At 39.3% G+C, this 22,879-nt stretch overlaps 1 protein-coding gene across 1 annotated transcript; it reads right to left on the minus strand.

Moving 5' to 3' along the window:
- Window positions 1–12,594: 12,594 nt before the first annotated feature.
- On the minus strand, window positions 12,595–13,215 carry LOC110864347 (miraculin-like). Its single transcript, XM_022113393.2, has one exon. The coding sequence runs from the start codon at window positions 13,213–13,215 to the stop codon at window positions 12,595–12,597; it is 621 nt and encodes a 206-aa protein (XP_021969085.1).
- Between the last annotated feature and the right edge of the window lie 9,664 nt (window positions 13,216–22,879).

Here is a 22,879-nt window from a genome sequence, read left to right on the forward strand (position 1 = left end):
GTTCAGAAGTTACCTGACTAGTAGAGGCTGAACCATTAGCCATAAAGGCAGTTTGAAAAGAAAAAGCTCCATCTTCAGTGAATAGCTTTTCCATTTCCGTTGATGTAGCAGCAGCCTTCCTAATCAGAATTGATTTCTGACATTTAAGCTCATCAGCTTCATTCAGTAGCTCCTGTATATCATCATCTCCTTCTTCATTCACATCAGGCTCTGAGTGATTATCCCCAGAAACAGAGCCTTCTTCATCCGAACTGCCCGAATAACCAGAACTGTCATCGCTCCCAGAAGATTCTTCTTTATGAACCTGCTCGATGACTTTAGCATACAATGCAGTTCCACTTCCTTGATCACCTTCACCAAACTGCACTGACCAGTCACATCCTTCATCAGCTTGAACAGCCAAAGCCCGATTGTGATTGGTAGCTCCAGGCTGTCCCTGATTGTTGTTCACTGCCACCATCCTCCTCTCACGGTTTTCTTGTTGGGCATTCACACTTGTCTGGTTTCTGAAAGGGTTATGATTGCCGTGTTTTGTTGGTCGAGTGCACTCACGTTTAAAGTGCCCTTTCTCGCCACAATTAAAGCACGTGACGGCATTAATATCAAACCCATACTTCGTGTTTTTCTTTCCTTCCAACGAAGTTCTTCCAGTTCGTGCCATGAAATCTTTTGCCCTTCTAACCGCACTAGCAAAAGCCCATTTAATATCCATCAACTCCATTTCTTCCTTGTCGATCTGATCATAATCTTCATTGGTCATGTTGATGTTTCCAAGCTGACCAGCTACCAAACCACAGTAAGCACTGACCATGGTGTTGATAATTTCCATATGTTCCTTAGCAACTTCAATGCTAAGGTGTGAAAGATTTGAGTTGTCGACTCGGATTGTGTGATGACTTTGAGGCTGAGGTTGAGGATTGCTTGTATAGTGAGCTTGCTGTTGTTGTTGTTGAGGTTGTGGTTGTGGCTGTGTTGGAACAGGAATATAGGACCTCGGATCGAATTGAGGTTGTGGTGGAACAGCTGTTGATTGAGGAAATGGAAAGGAACTCGTATTGGACACAAAAGCAGTTTGAAGCTTCGGTTGCTGAACAGAACTAGCTGAAGGACCAAAACCAGGCAAATACATTTCTGTATTCTGAGGAGCTGGAGCACGCCTTGCTTTCCTAATTTCTTCATCATTTTTATGTTCCAGCTTCTGAATGAACTCATAGATGTTAATCTCATCTAGAGCTTTAGTATGCTTCAACAACTCAATAAACGAACTCCATTTTGGGGGTAGGGCGTCAGCAAACCTATTCACCATGTCTTGTTGAGTAGCTGCCACCCCATAAGCACACATTTCACTAATCAAATGATAGAAACGTGTGGTCATATCATTCAGAGTCTCGTTTTCCAAAAACTGAAAAGATTCAAATTCTTTCTTCAACAAATCATGCCTAGACTTTCGAGCAGCTGCATTGCCTTCTCCTCTAGCAACTAAGGCATCCCACAATGCTTTCGTGGTCTTGCAATATGAAAACTGATGGTAGATGTCTTTGTTGAGTGCTTGAGTAAGTATGGCATAGGCCTTTTTCTCCAATTCATAAGCCTTCTTGTCATTTTCAAGCATGTTGGCGTAACCTTCTGAAGTGGATGCTCTACTTTCAAGACTTTCATTGAATGCATTGACAAAACACATCCAAAGGTCGGTGCTTTGTCCTTGAACATATGTGTGAAAGCGGCCTTTCCATGACGGAAAATCGTTCATGTGGTTCAGCTTTGGTGGACGATTGTTACTGCCTGTTTCACTTTCACTAATCAGAAGATTCTGAAGACTTTGACTTTGATTGGATACCAAAGCCCATTGACACGAACTTATTGATTGTTGTTGTTTTGGAATGGCACTCGTCATATATTCAGCCATCGACATCTGTTTCAGATCTGGTTGTGGATCCGTACTCCAATCCCAAGGACTTGTGCAACTCATTGTGATCAAAAATTAATAAATAACCTACACACCACAAACTGTTAACAACAAACAGACAACAATTGAAAGATACAATCTGATCGAAAGATCAAGACTTGTTCGAAGGATCAACAGTGATCGAAAGATTACTGTTGAGTTTCGAGCAAAGCCTTCGAAAGATTCTCAATGAAAGATCCTTATCTTTCGACTGATTATCACGGAAGATTCACAGTTCGAAAGATCTATATCTTTCGAATACTGATCTCGAAAGATTCACAATGAAAGATCCTTATCTTTCGAGATGAGTCCTTATCTTTCGGACAACCAACTTTCGAAAAGATTCCAACAACGAAGGATAACCCTTAGACTTCGAAAGACTACTCGAAGGATGCTAATCTTTCGAGCTGTCTCCAATCGAAAGATGTCGAAGGATATCTTTCGATGTCGAAGGATATCTTTCGAATCCTCTGACACACCTGACACGAAAGGACAGGTTGGTGAAAAGTTGATGGGTAGGTGAAGTTGCTTTCGGCAGAAAGTATGTTCTGCACACAAATCTTCACCAACTTTTTGACTTTCAAAAAGTTTGCCAAAACAAGCAACCTTATCCCCAAGTCCAGTCACCGGAAAAATGATCGGAACACGGCCGGAAAAATCAAAGTTTCACAAAAACGATTTTTATGTTACCCAAACCGACCCCGAACACTCCCGAAGGTTTAGAAGCCGTTTTTCAGTTTAGAGAAGCAAGAAAAACCACCAAAACGGGTGCTAAACCTAGTGTCCAAACACACCAAAGAACTTGAACAAACCGGTTTTAAACAAGGTAAAGAGCGAGGCTCTGATACCACTTGTAGGTCCCTTTTCTCGGAGGATCGAGAACAAACCTAAACCTTGTTATACTAACCCACTAGCGAGTGCGGAATCCAAGCTAGTAGGCAAACCGGGATGAAGCAAGTAGAGAAACAAGCACACAAGATTTCACCGATTAACACCACTGTATTAATACGTATGAAGGTTTACGGTTACAAGCACAAGGTTTACAATCTGTTTGCAAACTCTCTAAAGTGTGTGTGTGTGTGTTTTCCAGCAGAGTTTCTCTAACTCTCTATGTGTGCATCTCTAAGTGTCTTACTTAACCACAACACACTGCATGGATATAAATACCCATACACAGCAGGTCTTGGTCGAAGGATTGATAGATGGTCCGAAGGATCATCTATCGATGACAGGGAGCTCGAACGATCAGCATGGACATCGAAGGATCATCCTTCGATGTCTAATGGTCGAACCATATCTTTCGAGCACCTCGAAGGATGATGCGTATCCTTCGAGGCTATCCTTCGATCCAGACAAACATCATGTTGTCCAAGTCAAACTAGGAGGATAGTTGACTTGGTCAACTTACAGACTGATTTAGGACATCGTTTACATACAGACCGAAATACAGACAAAGTACAGACACAAGTGCACCAACATTTTGTGCTAAAACATTGACCATGTTACTAATACATAATATTTGTAACAAAGGACTTGGGGTTGGTTCACCTATAGGCCGAAGTAATGGGCTCAATTCAATTAAGTGTGGCCGGTTGAGCCACTAAACAATTCAATGGACCATAACTAATTCAATGGATCAAGAAGTAGGCAAGGGATTGGGCCAAATTAATTAATTAATTAAGGGATTGGGCCAAGTGATATTTACGTGCGGTGGTGGCCTAGTCCAAAAGACTACCAAAAGACTACCAATACCCCTAAAGGGTTCAAGTATAAATGGTTTCATGAATGATTACACGCACACAAACATTTTATGAATCAAACGTAAGGATGCACGTTGAAGGGTTGTGGAATTTATGTAATGCTAACCTGAATATTCAGGTTGTCACATCATCCCCAACTTGAAAGAAATTTCGTCCCGAAATTTGATAAGTAAGCACAGAAGAAGAAGAAGTGAAGTGATAATCAAGATTCTTGCACGTTTTCCCTAGGTGCCACATCATCCCCAACTTGAAGAGGAATTTCGTCCCGAAATTCAACAGTTTTACCAGAATTAGACTTGTCATTAAGGAAAAGTTGAGGATATTTGAGCTTCATCTGATCCTCACGCTCCCACGTGAACTCCGGTCCACGCCTTGAGTTCCAACGAACTCTCACAATCGGAATACGACTATGTTTTTGCACCTTGACCTCCCGATCCATAATCTCGATAGGTTCTTCGACAAACTGCAACTTGTCGTTGATCTTTAGCTCTTGGAATGGCACAACTAGTGTTTCATCAGACAAACGCTTCTTCAACTGCGAGACATGGAAGACATCGTGAACATTACCCAACTCAGGAGGTAACTCGAGCTTGTAAGCCACCTTACCGATCCGCTCCATGATTTTGAATGGCCCAACGTAACGTGGATTAAGCTTGCCGCGTTTCCCAAAATGCACCATACCCTTCCAGGGTGAGACCTTCAGCATGACACGATCATTAACTTCGAAGTCCAATGGTTTTCTACGCTTGTCGGCGTAGCTTTTCTGACGATCACGCGCTGCCGCCATACGATTCCCGACTTCAACAATCTTTTCTGAAGTTTCTAGTACAAGCTCAGGACCTGTGATCTGGCTGTCACCCACCTCAGCCCAACAAAGAAGAGAACGGCATTTCCGGCCATACAAGGCTTCAAACGGAGTTGCCTGGATGCTAGGGTGGTAACTGTTGTTGTAGGAGAACTCGATCAACGGCAGATGTTTCTCCCAGCCCTTACCAAAATCAATCACACATGCTCGCAACATGTCTTCAAGTGTCTGGATGGTTCGCTCGCTCTGAGCATCCATTTATGGGTGATAAGCAGTACTCATATCAAGACGTGAGCTGAACGATTTATGCATCGACTGCCATAAATCAGATATGAAACGCGGATCACGATCAGAGATAATAGAAGTTGGCACTCCATGCCTAGAAACCACTTCCTTTAGATAAACAACATCTAATTGAGAGAACTTATCTGTTTCTTTAATCGCTAGAAAATGCGCTGACTTCTTGAGATGGTCGACAATCACCCAAATAGTATCGTTTCCGGCCTGAGTTCTCGGTAGCCCTGTGACAAAATCCATAGCAATCTGCTCCCATTTTCTCGTGTCAAGATAGATCCTGTTTTTTATGACGCAAAAAGGATGGCATACAAAAAAGTGTGTCATAAATAGGCACTTTCGAATGTCATAAAATGAGCGTGTGTCATTGTTTGCATGTCAAGATAATCTTGTTTTTTTATGACCCAAGAAACATGAGACACAAAAAATAATGTCATGGATTTATTAAATTTTGTAAACCGTGACATTTTTTTCTTGACATACGCTTTTAAATGTCATAAAATATGTGCATGTCATTGTTCGCGTGTCAAGAGGAGTGCATTTTCTAGTAGTGATATATAATCCCCAACTTTTGCAATTTTGTTCCCTGATAGTCAATAGGCCTAACATCAGTTAGTTTTTTTAGTTAAGAGGGTGAGAAATGACAAAAATACCCTTACTATAAAACAAAATAACTTAACACATTTAATAGATTTGTTTATATGTGGGACCCACTCCTTTATAAAAACAAAATAACAACCCCACCCCCACATTTCTCTCTCTTTCTTCTCTCTTTCCCCTTTCCCCCCTGCAACTCTATCATCACATCTGCATCCCGATTCTGATTCTGTTAAAATTGTGAAGCTTGGGTTTAATGCGTTCATGAGGTTAGTAAAACCCCCAAATTCAGCAACATTCTCTAGGTCTATTCACGAGAATCACATTAATGAAATGTTTCCTTTATAATTAAACTAATTTGCACACGCTTACACGTTTGCATCTATTTGGAAATTTAATTTCAGGTAACTTGCCAACTGAAATTGGAAATTTGTTGAATTTAGTGCAGCTTAAAGTGGCTAACAATTTGATATCTGGTTAAATTCCAAAAGAAATTGAGAAATGTAGCTTGTTAAATGTACTTGATATTGAAGGAAATAAGCTTTGAGGTCCAGTTCTTGATTTTTTTGGGGGATTAACTAACTTTGAAACCCGGTTAATCTCTTAACATCAAACACTTAGTTAGATAGTTAGAATACATAGTTATATAGCGGTTATGAACTACAAGGACCAATGTTGTCAAGAATGAAAGGTGGTAACCACCACCCTTTACCGAAAAGGTGTGTCCCCTCCCTCACACCTATTCCGATCGGCCAAGGCAAAAGGAGAAGAAGGACGCACCGGTTGGAATGTATGGACAGGAAACGACGTGTCTCTTCATGATTAATCACAGCCACACATTCAAGGGATGCGTCTATTCGCAAAGAGACACAACTCTTCACTCGTACCCGTTGAAAACTATAAATAGGATCGCATGTTTTCATTTGTATATATCACATACTCTCATTCGATTTGTACATACATTCAAGTTATTGTTTATTCAAGTTTGTTTAATCACGCTCATTCTAGAGATCAAAGATCATTTCGGGCCAATAAATTGGTATCAGAGCATCAGGCTCTAGGCGTGGGAATCACAAGGCATCGCAGGGAATTCGCGATCAGGTTTCATTTTTCGTTTTCAATTCGCAAGTTCAATTCAGAATTTTTTTTAGAGTTTCGGTTCTAGGGTGATCGGTTGAACCGAAGAGTTGGTTAGGAATCTAGGGTTTGTTTGATTCCGGGGTTTAGTGCGAATTAGATTGTTTGATTGTTTGATTATTACACGATTCGGGTAATCGCGGGTTTGAGATCTATTGAAACCAAGAAAGTAAAAGCATAGTAAAGGTGAAGATTGTTCGACAAGAAGACATGTCAGGAACATCCGGACAAAATCCGATAATAATACAGAAGGAAGGAAATTCTCTTTCTCAGTTTCAATGTCCAATTCTGAAACCAACAAACTATACAATTTGGGCTATTTGTATCAAGACGATTCTTGAAGCGAATGGTTTGTGGGAAACGATCGAACCGGCAGAAAATGCAACGGTAGACACTAAGAAAGATAAGTCTGCAATTGCATATTTGTTTCAAGCAATACCAGAAGATGTTGTATTGCAAGTTGCAAGTTGTAAGACTGCAAAGGAAATTTGGGAAAATCTTAAAGTAAGACACGTTGGTGTTGATCGGGTACAAAAGGCGCGTATGCACACGTTATTATCAGAATTTGAATTATTGCAAATGAAGGATGACGACACTATTGATTCATTTACCGCAAAGATTAATAGTATCGTTACCCGGGCAACTGAAGTAGGAACGACATTGAGTCAACCGACTCTAGTACGCAAACTTCTAAATGGCGTACCGGATAAGTTTACTCAAGTCGTTGCCTCCATGGAACAATACTCCGATCTAGAAACTATGACGCTAGAAGAAGTAGTCGGAAGATTAAAGACATATGAAGAACGGCTCAGGTTAAAGAAAGGAAATCAAGGAGAAAGCCAAGATAGGCTTATGTTCACACATCATGATAACACCAGAGGAAGACAGTCTGGAAACCGCGGTCGTGGTAGATTTAACCAAACGCGTGGAAATTGGCGAAACAACGGAAATAGGCAAAGTCCCAGAAACGAAGGAACTACATCTAGATCTAGAAATGGAAATTCTAGAAATTGGAGGAAATTTGCAAGAACCGACTTAAGTAAGATCCAATGTTTTAAGTGTCAGAAGTTTGGACACTTCAAGAAGGACTGTTCTGAGAAAGACGAAATACAAGAACATTCAAATCTCGTCGAGGAAGACGAAGCACCCGTATTACTAATGGCAATACAAGAAGAAAACATTGTTCAAGAAAGGATTCTACTGAATGAAGAACGCATGGAACCAGCAAGTTACGCCTCAGAAGATGAAAGTCTATGGTACTTAGACAACGGGGCCAGCAACTACATGACAGGAGTGCGAAGTCACTTCAGAGAGTTAGATGAAACAGTGACAGGGCAAGTACGGTTCGGTGACGGGTCGCACGTAGAAATTAAAGGCAAAGGTTCAATACTGCTGGAATGTCTGAACCAAGAACAAAAGATTGTTTCTCAAGTATACTACATTCCAAGTCTGAAAAGCAACATATTGAGCCTCGGACAACTTACAGAAATCGGTTGCAAAGTAGTAATGGATGGAAACTTATTAACAGTCCGCGACAGAAATAGAAAGTTACTAATGCGAGTCAAGAGAATGAAGAACAGGCTATACAAAGTCAAACTGAAGACTGGAAGACCAATCTGCCTGCTCTCAAAAACCGAAGACATAGCATGGTTATGGCACGCAAGGTTAGGCCATTTACACTTTGATGCTATTAAGGAAATGACTCGTAAGAACTTGGTACATGGAGTTCCTCAAATAAGTCATGCTAGTCAAATCTGTGACGCATGCTTATTAGGAAAGCATAGTAGGGCACCATTTCCAAATCAGGCGAAGTTCAGATCTTTAAAACCTCTGGACTTAGTCTATGGAGATCTGTGTGGTCCTATATCCCCACCAACACATGCTGGGAAGAAGTATATATTCTTACTTGTAGACGACTGTACTCGCTACATGTGGGCATATTTACTAACTTCCAAGGATCAAGCATTCGAAACTTTTAAGGAATTCAAAGAAAAAGTGGAAAAGGAAGCGCAGACCAAATTAAAAATGCTAAGGATGGATAGAGGAGGTGAATTCACATCGGCTGAATTCAACAAGTATTGCAAAACCAACGGCATAGCTAGATAGCTCACAGCACCGTATTCCCCACAGCAAAATGGAGTAGTAGAAAGGCGAAACAAGACGATGTTATCCACTACTCGCAGTATGCTGAAGGCAATGAATATGCCACAGAACTTTTGGGGTGAAGCAATACGACACACGATATATGTACTAAACAGGGTTCCAACTAAAGCCCTGGTGAACAAGACACCATATGAAGCACTGAAAGGAAGGAAGCCAAATCTGGAACACTTGAAGGTCTTTGGCTGCACAGCTTACACTAGGTACTACCACTTCAACAAAAGAAGTTAGATGATAGAAGTGCACCTATGGTTTACCTTGGAATAGAAGAAGGATCAAAGGCATACAAATTATATGATCCGGCGAAGAACAAGATATGTGTCAGTAGAGATGTAAAGTTCATGGAAGGTCAACCATGGAACTGGAATAGTTATATGGAATCGGTAGACTCAGGGAATCCCGAATGGACAAACTTTGTCATTCAAGAAGACGACAACCCACCAGAATTAGAAGAAAATGAACCAAGTAGTCCTGGCAGTAGCGGGCCACATCATGATGATTCAGGAGTAGATCAAACAGAAGAACAAGGCTCCTATGAAACCCCGCCAGCACACTCGTACAATCAGAACTCAGCAGGAAGCTCAAGCAGTTTATCAAGTGGAGGTCCATCCACCTCTGAAAGTACAACAGAAAGCATTAGTGACACTCCAATAAAACTGAGAAGTCTTGAAGAATTATACGAAGAGACAGAGGAAATTCAAGTACATCCACATGAATTATTACTCGCTGAAGAAGAACCAAGGAATTACAAGGAAGCATCTAGTGACAGAAAATGGATTGAAGCAATGAAGGCTGAGTTAGACTCAATAAACAAGAATAACACTTGGAGTTTGACGGAGTTGCCAGGAGATCACAAGGCAATAGGTTTAAAGTGGGTATTCAAGACTAAGAAAGATGCAAACGGAAACATTGTCAGACACAAGGCAAGGTTGGTTGCAAAAGGATATGTTCAGCAACACGGAATAGACTTTGACGAAGTCTTTGCACCAGTAGCACGCATAGAGACAGTCCGACTAATGTTGGCTTTAGCAGCATATCAAGGTTGGGAGGTACATCATTTAGACGTAAAGTCTGCATTCTTACATAGAGATCTCAAGGCGGAGGTCTATGTATCACAACCAGAAGGATTTGTAAAGCCAAGAGATGAAGGAAAGGTTTATAGACTATCAAAAGCACTGTATGGATTGAGACAAGCACCAAGAGCTTGGAATACGAAGTTAGATCAAACGCTAAAGTCACTTAACTTCAAAAAGTGCACTTTAGAGAATGCAATCTATAAAAGGACGAGTGAGACTTCTACGCTGATAGTTGGAGTCTATGTTGATGATTTGATAGTCACTGGAACATCAAGGAAGGAGATAGATGTTTTCAAATCTCAGATGAAGAACAAGTTTGATATGAGCGATCTAGGATTGCTAGCATATTATCTGGGAATAGAAGTCATTCAAGCAAGGGGTGAGATAGCCATCAAACAGACAGGCTATATCAACAAGATACTCAAAGACGCCGATATGTTATCCTGCAATGACACAAAGACTCCCATGACTCCAGGAACTCAATTAACAAAGACTGAAGAAGGAGATCTAGTAGATGCAACACATTACAGAAGCCTGATAGGTTCTCTCAGGTACTTATTGCATAAAAGGCCAGATCTATGTTACCCAGTCAGTCTGCTTAGTAGATTCATGCAAGAACCAAAGGAACAACACTTGAAAGCAGTAAAGCAAATACTACGTTACATCAAAGGAACTAAAGAGCATGGAATCATCTACAAAAAGCAAGGAGGATGTAAGATCACAGGTTATAGTGATAGTAGTTTTGGAGTTAATACAGACAAAGGAAAAGGAACAACTGGTCTGGTATTCTACTTTGGAGAATCACCTATAACCTGGTGTACACAGAAGCAACAGACAGTGGCACTATCATCATGTGAATCAGAATTCATGGCAGCCACTGCAGCAGCATGCCAAGCACTATGGCTTAAAAGATTGTTAAGTGAAATTACAGGTTGGAAGGAAGAAAAGATAACACTCAGAGTAGATAATGTTTCAGCAATAGCACTCATGAGAAATCCGGTCTTTCATGGAAGAAGCAAGCACATTGACACACGCTATCATTTCATAAGAGAATGTGTAGAGAACAAAGATATCACTGTGGAACACATAAGTGGAGAACTACAACGAGCAGATATACTAACAAAGGCACTAGCAAGGATCAAGTTTGCTACAATGAGGGAACTGCTCGGGATTCAAGATTTGAAGCAACTTACGAATGTTCGAGATTAGGGGGTGAATGAAACCCGGTTAATCTCTTAACATCAAACACTTAGTTAGATAGTTAGAATACATAGTTATATAGCGGTTATGAACTACAAGGACCAATGTTGTCAAGAATGAAAGGTGGTAACCACCACCCTTTACCGAAAAGGTGTGTCCCCTCCCTCACACCTATTCCGATCGGCCAAGGCAAAAGGAGAAGAAGGACGCACCGGTTGGAATGTATGGACAGGAAACGACGTGTCTCTTCATGATTAATCACAGCCACACATTCAAGGGATGCGTCTATTCGCAAAGAGACACAACTCTTCACTCGTACCCTTTGAAAACTATAAATAGGATCGCATGTTTTCATTTGTATATATCACATACTCTCATTCGATTTGTACATACATTCAAGTTATTGTTTATTCAAGTTTGTTTAATCACGCTCATTCTAGAGATCAAAGATCATTTCGGGCCAACAAACTTACAGTTCCTCTAACTTGGAAGAAATCGGTTCAATGGAAGTATACCGCCGAGTATTGCAAGCCTCTCGGAGCTGGCATCGTTAAATTTAAGCAATAATAAGTTAAAGGGAGCTTTGCCAAGTGAACTAGCACAGCTTAGGAACTTAACTTCTTTGAAGGTTGTCGGTTCTCGGGTGAGTTTCCACCCGCTGTAGTGAATTTGAGAAGTTTCGTTGTCCTTGATTTAAGTAAGCAAAGGTTATCCGGTGAATTACCAGTTGAGCTTTTTGGTTTACTGAATTTGAAAGTTGTTGCTTTGGAAGAAATTGAGTTTTCCGGTGATGTTCCTGAAGGGTTTAGTTGTTTGACAAGTTTGCAACATTTGAATCTGTCATCCAACGCGTTTTCAGGCGAGATACCGGCGGAGTATGGTTTCCTTTCGTCCCTCGTTGTGCTTTTGCTTTCGGATAACAGAATTACTAATTCCATTCCGAAAGCATTGGGGAATCTTCTGCAGACGGAGGACTGTCGTGGGTTGTTGAAGTTTCGGTGGGAAGTTTTCCAAGATGTCGTGTACATCTTGTAGAAGATTATCAGGCAACACTGGAGATCTTTTTCGTCTTGTCATCGATGCAGATGGGATGATGGAGTTGCAGGGGTAGAGAGAAGAAAAAGAGAGGAAGGTGGGGGGTAAATGAGAAAGAAAAGAAAATGAGAGAATCCTTTCTTTTCTCTCCTTAACTTAACTCTGGAACACATGTAGGGAGGGACCTGTAGAAACAAAAGTTGTGGATACCATATGTCGTCTTTATAGGGTTAAAATACCTACAGGGACGAAATGTCCTCCCCACAACATTAAAAAAATTGGTTTCTAATGGATTGTTTTTTCTTGTCGTAATTATACGCAAATCACAGTTTTGCTGTTCTCCACACATGTCAAAACCATAAACAACTTTATTGAAAAATAGATAAACAGCAATAAATTAAGGTGGCTCGTTACATTTTATTTTGAAAGGCAAGATGAAACTTTTTTATATATTCAACCAAACAAAATCCCTCTCAGCAAGGAACTAAGAGGGCTACAGCCAAAAAAGATAGAAAAACAAACTGCAAAAAGAAACAACAACAGACAAACAAAAAAGGCTATAACAAGCATCAGCCCTTAACATAATTAATATTTGAAGTAGAAAGAGAAATGCCACTGATTAGTACTATTAGAGATTCTCAAAGGTGGCCCTATATCTTTTTCATTATCGACATACGTATCGGTAGTAATGTCCCCGCAAATAACCTTACAGTCACTGCAGACGCTCGGGCAGAAAACAAGCCTATAACTGCCATAGTAGTTACCTTGTTCGATCTTAAACCAGTTATTCACCGTTTTTGGCCCCGGGTTTCCTTCAACACCTCCCACCATCACAACATACTCTTCCAGAGCTTTATGATATTTCAACTGCCATACATTGGACTCATGACAGCTGTTGGAACCTGAAAACTTAATGTTAACATCTGTGGAAAGACGGATCACGCGTTCCTTGGGGTCGACCGGATGGAAAGTTAACCAGAGGCCCATATTATCTGTCATTTGTCCAACTACAGCTGGACAAGACTTGTTTAGGACCCCCACCAGACCGAATCCGCCAACAAAATAGTCATCATCTGCTGGTTTAATGTAGTATTTGGCCCTTGCGCGGAGGCTTTGTCCATAGAAATCGAGCACCACGGGAGCAGGAGCTGAACTGGCTGCTAAGATGATAAATGCAAGTACTGAGAATATGATGATTATTTTCATTGTTAAAAGTGTGCGTTGATGAATGATAAGATGTAGCTATTTATAGATGGTGGGAAGTCTGCTAGCTTTAGATTCAAATACCATCATATAGTTGTTGATTTTGGAGTTTCAATAGTTTTAGACACAAAGTTAAAGTTGGATATTGTTTTTGACTTGTGATTGATGCTCCGCTAATTTAAAACAGACAATTCTTAAAATATAATAATTAATTACAACTATAGAAATCCATCAAAAAGAAAAGAGTATGCATGATCGGCTTTAGTTTAAGGTTTTTTACATATTTCCTCCTACTAAGTGAGCTTATTACATATTTACCCAATTATAAAATTTAATTACATATTTCCCCTTCCTAAAACATGTATATTACATATTTCCCCTTCCTAAACCATGCATATTACATATTTTCCCTTTTCATTAAAATTATTTTTTTAAATTACTATTTTACCCTTAATAACCTTATTGAATGACCATTTCTCATTTCTCATTTCTAATACTATCAATTACCAATTTCCCTAATTTCTTAACTAATTAATTGTTCCAAATCCATACCATAATATCTCATGCTGATTACGTGAAATCTATATATGATAAAAAGGAAACCGAATGAACAGTGATTTATTTTATTATATTAAATTAAATTAAAATATATGAAAAAAAGGAAACTGAATGAACAGTGATTTATTTTATTAAATTAAAATTAGAATTAGAATTAGAATTAGAATTATTTAAAATTAGAATGGAATGAATAGTAACATCATTAAGAGATGAGCAAATGGTATCGGGTATAGGTACCGGTCTCAAATTTACTAAACCGGTGTATTTTCGGTACCGGTTCTGCACAGGTACCGAACCGTACCATACTAGGTATATTCGGTACCGGTACCCACTTTTGGGGATTTCGGTAACGGTATTTTTGGTACCGGTTGGTACCGAGCTCATCAAATCCTGTAGCAACGCAGCAATGCAAGTAATTGCACCGTTTAGATTACTTTTCATACACACAGTAAGTAAACTGTATTTCATTTGAATGAGGTTTTATATACACAACAACTTATTTTGCTTTCTTTTCTCTCTTTTTCTATAATAAATGAATTATAGCATGTAAAATTAACTTGAATATTTAGAATATTGATGAGCAAATCATATCAAATCCTGTAAACGAACCGGTATCGTATCGGTACCAAATTTACTATACCAAATCATTTTCGGTACCAATTTGGTACCCACCTTTTGGCGTTTTCAGAATCGTTACTTTCGGTTCGACATCGGTCTAGCACCTTACCTGTATTTATTGATTTTTACCTTCAAATACCATACCGTATTGTACCCAGCATTTTCGGTGCCAGTACCTAATTTCGATGATTTTTCAGATCGGTACTTTCGCTGTCATTACCGGTACTGAGCTCATCTATATTTTAACGTGTTAGCACTGTAATAACTGTAATAACTGAACTGAAAACAACCGAATTTCCAACGTGTAGGACGCTTGAGTCCTATTATTATATATTAGGTTATTTAAAATAGTTTTTTTATGACGGAGTGACTATCCTTACCACGTCATTTTATTTATGTTTTGATATTCGGTATCTGTTTGCCGTTGCTGACACACCTTTTGTAGTCATTGGGTATCGCTGCAACGCGCGGGCGGAAAATAACTAGTATATATTGAAGTACAACCTATGTCCAATCCATTTGGAATATCCTCATTTGCAAAGGTTTATATGTTGAAAGTAATGAAATTTATTTATAGAACTATAAATAATTTATAAACGTACAGTTTATATATTTTTAAGTTCAATTTATAACCCTACAGTATTATGTAAGAAATTAAAATTCGTATTAAAAATAGAGATTGTAACTAGATCATCGGAAAAAGATTTGGCAGAAGAAATTCAAAAGAAGAAATTGAGCAACATCAACCTGGCTTGATCGTGTTTAAATATCAAGAGGGAAGGTGAAAAAAGTTAATTAGATAGTCAATTGTTGTTGGACAAAATGAAAGTGAACCGAAGACCATGAAACAGTGAAAATGAAAGAAACGATTAGGTTATCTCATGTGTGTTTAGCCTAACAAGTTTGACCCATGTAGTAATATATAAAAAAGGAATTACAAAAGGGTAAATGGGTAATTTCTTAATAAAAGGGGAATGTGTAATTGATTTTATAGGGTGGGTAAATATGTAATAAAGACACTTAGGAGGGGATATCTGTAATAATCCCTTTAGTTTATAGAGTTTTTATTTGGTGTAGCTCATGTGCATCTTTCCACATGGGATTAGAATCATTAGATGAGTTTACACATTCACACCAAGTTGACTATTTGCAAACCAAACCCTAGTTTTATATACGCAGCGTATAGATCTCACTACAAAGAATTCTCGCAATAGTGACGACTTTTGTCTCCGCTAATACTTCGTCGCTAAAAGTATTAGTGGCGACAAGTCGCCGCTAATGAACCGTCGCTAATGCTTGTCATGTCGCCGCTAATAGTATATGTTGCTGCGAATTCTGTTAACTTTTTAGCGACGACTTTTGTTTTTAGCGACGATTTATATGGTCGCTAAAGTCGTACATGACACGTCAGCAAATATCATTAGCGACGACAAAAGTACTTTCCATACCTAAACAATAATTCAAACAATTATTTTAATCCCTGTTTTTGCAAATAACCGTAACCTGCTGTTGCAAATAATCCCTGCCGTTTCTTTTAATTTTCCATACGTAAACAATAGTTCAAACAAACCAAGTTTTAAACATAAAACTACAACAAAAGTATTTTGTTTGATTAAGTTAAAGTTTTGAAACCCCTAATTTCAATACAAAATACACCATTCTCCCTCCTCATCAGTGTCATTTTTGTTGCCTTTTCTTGATTCCTTCTTATCCATGGCATGGTAGAATTGTTCCATAAATCTCGGGTCTTCAAACAATTCGTCAAGATAATCCTACAAAATTAAATATACATTATTAGTTGAACAATTTAAACACTTACTGGAGCGCTTAATATTATTAATAATAATAAAACCATGAGTCAAGACTCAAGTGCAACATGCTGATTTGAAGAGGATATGGTATCAACATGTAATTGTTTCATAGCAACGAGCAAAAATGCTATAGATAGTCAAAGCAAGTGTTCAGTCATAAGTCATGACTCACCCACCTAGACACTCTATAAATCTCAAATACCTAGTACAAAGTCCTTCTGGAAATGGTAAAGTGATGCGTGCCCAAGTGTGGATGAGCGGGCCATCTTGTATTTGGAGGCTCAAGATCGTGTAACAAAAGGAGCTTCATTAAAATGGCTCTAACTTTGGCTACGGGGGTCCGTTTTGGGCGTACAACCAGGCGAAACGAACGTGAGAATGAGCTCCATCTTGCTGCAAGAAACGACTGACAAGATCCTCCAAATAAGAGACAACCTACTGAAAGCTCGGAGTCGTCAGAAAAGTTACGCCGATAGACGACGCAAGCCCCTTGAATTTGCTGTTGGCAATCACGTACTCCTAAAGGTATCACCTGAAGGGTGTGGTCAGATTCGACAAGAAAGGAAAGCTCGCGCCTCGATATGTTGGACCCTTTAAGATTCTGGAAAGGATCAGAAAAGTGGCTTACAGACTCGAACTACCGGAGGAACTTAATAACGTCCACCCGACTTTCCATGTGTCAAACCTCAGAAAGTGCCTGGCTGAGCATGATTTGTACGTTCCTCTAGAAGATCTGCAAGTTAACGAAACACTACACTTCGTCACACCCGACTTTCCTGATGATTTTCAAACACAACACTTCCCTTAAACTTTCACCTGATTTAGGTTTCCAAGTTTGTTTTTGCTTACCAGTTTGATTCTTATTAAAAAGATTTTGAAATTTTTGGTTTTAAAAATTGTGATGAACTTGGTTCCCTATTAACAGATTTGACTTCAGATTTTAAAGCTTTTTCAACTGGTTTGACGTTTTGACGTCGTTGTTTTGTTTCTTGTTCTTTAACAGTTCTTTTATCATGTTTTGGTGAAACAGGACGACGTTGTGGATGAACCTTTTCAGGTGGTGCTCTTTCAACAAATTTCTCTTTGGGAGTATTTGTACAATTTTTAATGATATGTCCAAACTCCCCACACTTAAAACATGTTCTCCTTTCAACAAACTTAGGAGAATTTGATCGACTAACAGATGTAGAACCTGTAGAACCTGAGGTACTTGCTCTTTCATCACACCCGTTTATATGTTGAGTGTAATTGTTTTGACTATTACGTTTTAAAATTTTGACTTGTTGCAAAAAATCGATGTTTGATTTGTTTTCAAAAGTCTCAATTTTGTCAGTACCCTTTGATGCTACAAATTTGACATCACTGTTTTTCTTCTGGTAACGAGCTCCTTTTGTTTCAAACTTTGATTCAGAAGCTTTGGGATTTTGAGCATACATTTTTGGTTGTTTACCCTTAGAAGCAATAGGTTGTTGCTTTGTTGGTTGTTTTTGATTTCCAAACTGTTTTCTAATCTCAGTTTTTGGAATACGATCACATTGAGTTACAACAACTCTGGGATCGTCTTTCCCAAAAACTTGCTCGTGTTATATTCAAAAACTTAATCAATCAAAGATGGATTGACATTTTTAATTTGAAAATCGTTGTCCGAATAAATTTTAGCATCACCGACCAAGGTATACAACACATTACTGCTCTTAACGGCAGACAAGATTCCTTGACATCCTTGACAGGTTCTATCACTTGCTTGGCAACAGGTTGCATAGTAGGAGTAGGAGGATCACACAGAATATGATTCTCAATTGGAATTTCTACTCCCTTCATCTTATCAAGTGATGTATCCTGATCACTCACATCTGATTCATTATCAGACGAATCATAGTTCTTAACGATTGGAGGACTTTGATTTATCGATGCTGAATTTCCTGTTTCTACAGATGAGTCACTCGAGGAATTGTCCGGTTTGAACCCTAAGCCAGTAGTAACTTCCTCATAATCAAGAGGCACGCTGGGTTCAAAATGTGGCATTTCTTCTTCATCGGGCATTCGAGTATAGTTGTGTCTCAAAGGGGGTGGACACGCCTTATACCCAACGCTTCTCTTGTTCCCTATGAGCTGTTGAGCTTCTATGATGTGATCAAGCACATATCGGGAGTTAGAATAACTCTCCAATTTGAGCTTGATTGCATCATGCTCGCATTTTTCCACGGCTAGCTCTTTCTTTGTTTCCTCAATGATATTAATGTAGTTGTTAATACCAATTTGTTTGTTAAAAACAGTTTTTGTCAATTCAGAAACACTTTTCTTTAAAGTTTCGATTACTTCTTTGAAATCCTTTTCATTTCGAGCTAAAGCCATGTTTGCCTCTTTGCATTTAGACAGCTCAATAACTAAACTTTGATTGTGACTATGAACCTGTTCGGATTCCCGTTTCAAATCTGCACACATATTACAAACACTAGGAGTAGGAGGATCAGAATTTACCTGACTCGTCGAGGCTGAGACATTTGCCATAAAGGCCGTCTGATAAGAAAAAGATCCGTCTTCAGAAAATAACTTCTCCATTTCCTTTGATGCGACAGCAGCCTTCTTGATCAGAATAGATTTCTGACACTTTAACTCCTCAGCTCCCTTCAATAAATCATCAACATCAGAATTATAACCACCCGAATTTGAGCTTTCTTCATCCGAACTCCCGCTATAACCAGAACTATCATCACTGTCAGAAAAATTCTTATTTGTAACATGCTTGATGTGATTGATGATCTTGCATAACATGCGGTTCCTCCTCTTTCTTGATCACCATCTCCAAACTGTACTACTGACCAGTTACATCCTTCATCAGCTTGAACGACTAGAGCCCGATTGGTGTTTGATGGCCCAGACTGGTCTCGGTTGATGGTGTTGTTCACAACTACTATTCCTCTTTCCCGGTTACCTTGATTTGCGTTGGAAGTACTTGTCTGACTTCGGAAGGGACTTTGATTGCCTTGTCTGCTTGGTCGGGTGCACTCAAGTTTTAAGTGACCCTTTTCGCCGCAATTAAAACAAGTTACCGCATCCTTATCAAAATCGTACTTCGTATCATTTTTGCCTTCCAAAGAAGTTCTTCCAGTTCGTTTCATAAAACCCTTTGCCCTACGAACAGCACTCGCAAACGCCCACTTGATATCCATCAACTCCATTTCATCACGGTCTATCTGTTGATAATCTTCATTGGCCAAATTAATGTTTCCAATTTGACCTGCTACCAATCCACAGTAGGCACTAAACATTGTGTTGAGAAGTTCCATATGTTCCTTTGCAACTTCTACACTGACTTTTGAAATATTGGTAGTATCAACTCTGACGGTGTTGGGGTTTTGGGAATGAAAGGTGTCACTGTAATTTGCTTGCTGAGGTTGTGGTTGGGTTGGAATATAAGGATTTGGATTATATCGAGGTTTTGAAAAAGCGTGAGCTTGAGCAAAAACATGCGCTGGTGGAAGATATGCACTTGGATCGAAAATCGGAGGAGGAGCTGACTGGGAAACGGAAAGGAACTTGTATTGGACATAAACGCTGTTTGTAGTTTTGGTTGCTGAGCTGCACTGGATCTAGCTAAAGAGTCGAAACCTGGAAGGTACATTTCAGTATTTTGAGGAATAGGAATTCGTTTAGCTTTCCGGATTTCTTCATCATTCTTGTGCTCCAGCTTCTTCTGAATGAATTCATAGATATTGACAGTATCTAGACTACCCGTATGCTTCAGCAATTCAATGAAAGAACTCCATTTCGGGGGTAGAGCATCAGCAAACCTTGCAACCATTTCCTGTTGAGTTGCAAGAACACCATAAGAATACATTTCACTAATCAAATGATAAAAACGAGTTGTCATATCATTTAGTGTTTCATTTTCCAAGAATTGAAATGATTCAAATTCCTTCTTCAACAGATCATGTCGCGTCTTTCTTGTAGCCGCATTTCCTTCACCCCTTGCTACCAAGGCATCCCGTAACCGAACTGATGATAGATATCTTTGTGGAATGCTTGAGTGAGAATAGCAAATGCCTTCTTCTCTAGATCATATGCCTTCTTGCCGGCTTCTTGCATATTATTGAAAGTTGCCGCATTTGATCCTGCTTCTTCAAGAGCTTGATTATACGGCGAAATGAAACACGTCCACAACTCGGTGTTTTGCCCTAGAACGTACGTATGAAAACGACCTTTCCATGTCGGATATTCGTTCATGTGATTCAACTTTGGCGGGCGATTGTTGGTACCTGTTTCGCTTTCACTTATCAATAGATTTTGAATGCTTTGATTTTGATTCGTCACCAATGCCCATTGATTTTCACTAATCGATCGTTGAGGCATGACCTTCCTTAGCCAAACGGCTGCGGATGTCTGATCTTCACCTAGTCTTGGGTCTGTACTCCAATCCCATGGACTTGTACAACTCATGATTGATGAATGCAATTTAAAACCTGGGTACACACTTTAAAACAAACTGTTATGATAGTTTTGCAAAGTCTCTGTTAAAAATGCACAAGTTTCTCGACGAAACTCTAGTTTGACGAAACCTATACTTACAAAACTTTTATGTTCGACGAAAGTTGATAACAGCGAAACTCTATTCGATGAAACTTCTAATGACGAAACCTTTATGTTGGATTTTATGGAAGTCCAGCAAGTTATATTTCAAAACTTAGTAGTAGCCCAAGACTTAATTCATTCGGCCCACTTATAACCCAAAAGTCTGTTGGCCCGAACTTGGATCTTGATCTCTAACGAGCGTGATAACAAACTTGAATAATAAACAATAATCGAACTTGTATATAACCGAAATGTATGAATGTGAGTATATACAAATCGAATAACTAGAATTGAATTGACAAATGAAACAAATTTCAGCCCTATTTATAGACTTGAATGGATGCGAATGAAAGGACACGTCTCTTCGTGAATAGTCGCGTCTTTTGGATCTTGTGGATGAGATTGCTTGTGAAGAGTTGTGTCGATTTATAGCCATTTATCCGAACAGTTGCGTCTCCTTTGGTGGTGTCTCTTGGCCGATCGGTATGAGGAGAAGGGAGGGGGACACACCCCTTCGGTGGTGGTGGTGGTTATAATCTTCCATCTTGTCAATTTCGGCCCCTATACTTTGTAACCGCTAATTAACTAACTTTAAACTATCTATCTAACTAATCATGGTGTTAAGAGATTAACCGGTTTTCATTCACCCCCTTAATCTCGAACATCCATGAATTGCTTTAAGTCTTGAATTCCGAGCAGTTCTCTCATTGTAGCAAACTTGATCCTTGCTAGTGCCTTTGTTAGTATATCTGCCCGTTGTAGTTCTCCACTTATATGCTCCACACTGATATCTTCGTTTTCCACGCATTCTCTTATGAAGTGATAGCGTGTGTCAATGTGCTTGCTTCTTCCGTGAAAGACTGGATTTTTCATGAGTGCTATTGCTGAAACATTATCTACTCTGAGTGTTATCTTCTCTTCCTTCCAGCCTGTGATTTCACTTAACAATCTTTTAAGCCATAGTGCTTGACATGCTGCTGCAGTGGCTGCCATGAATTCTGATTCGCATGATGATAGTGCCACTGTTTGTTGTTTTTGTGTACACCAGGTTATAGGTGATTCTCCAAAGTAGAATACCAGACCAGTTGTTCCTTTTCCTTTGTCTGTATTAACTCCAAAACTACTGTCGCTATAACCCGTGATCTTACATCCTCCTTGTCTTTTGTAAATGATTCCATGCTCTTTAGTTCCTTTGATGTAACGTAGTATTTGCTTTACTGCTTTCAGGTGTTGCTCTTTTGGTTCTTGCATGAATCTACTAAGTAGACTGACTGGGTAACATAGATCTGGTCTTGTATGCAATAAGTACCTGAGAGAACCTATCAGGCTTCTGTAATGTGTTGCATCTACTAGATCTCCTTCTTCAGTCTTTGTTAATTGAGTTCCTGGAGTCATGGGTGTCTTTGTGTCATTGCAGGATAACATATCAGCGTCTTTGAGTATCTTGTTGATATATCCTGTCTGCTTGATGCCTATCTCACCCCCTGTTTGAATTACTTCTATTCCCAGATAATATGCTAGCAATCCTAGATCGCTCATATCAAATTTGTTCTTCATCTGAGATTTGAAGATGTCTATTTCCTTCTTTGATGTTCCAGTGATTATCAAGTCATCAACATAGACTCCAACTATTAGTGTAGAGGCTTCACTTGTTCTTGTATAGATTGCGTTCTCTAAAGTACACTTCTTGAAGTTAAGTGACTTTAGGGTTTGATCTAACTTCGTATTCCAAGCTCTTGGTGCTTGTCTCAATCCATACAGTGCTTTTGATAGTCTGTAAACCTTTCCTTCATTTCCTGGCTTTATAAATCCTTCTGGTTGTGATACATAGACTTCCTCCTTGAGGTCTCCGTGTAAGAATGCAGATTTCACATCTAGATGATGTACCTCCCAACCTTGATATGCTGCTAAAGCCAACATTAGTCGTACTGTTTCCATACGTGCTACTGGTGCAAAGACTTCGTCAAAGTCTATTCTGTGTTGCTGAACATATCCCTTTGCAACTAGCCTTGCCTTGTGTCTGACAATATTTCCGTTTGCATCTTTCTTAGTCTTGAATACCCACTTTAAACCTATTGCTTTGTGACCACTTGGCAGTTCCGTCAACT

This window comes from Helianthus annuus, chromosome 6 (assembly GCF_002127325.2).
Source record: "Helianthus annuus cultivar XRQ/B chromosome 6, HanXRQr2.0-SUNRISE, whole genome shotgun sequence".
In the NCBI taxonomy this organism is placed as follows: Eukaryota; Viridiplantae; Streptophyta; class Magnoliopsida; order Asterales; family Asteraceae; genus Helianthus; species Helianthus annuus.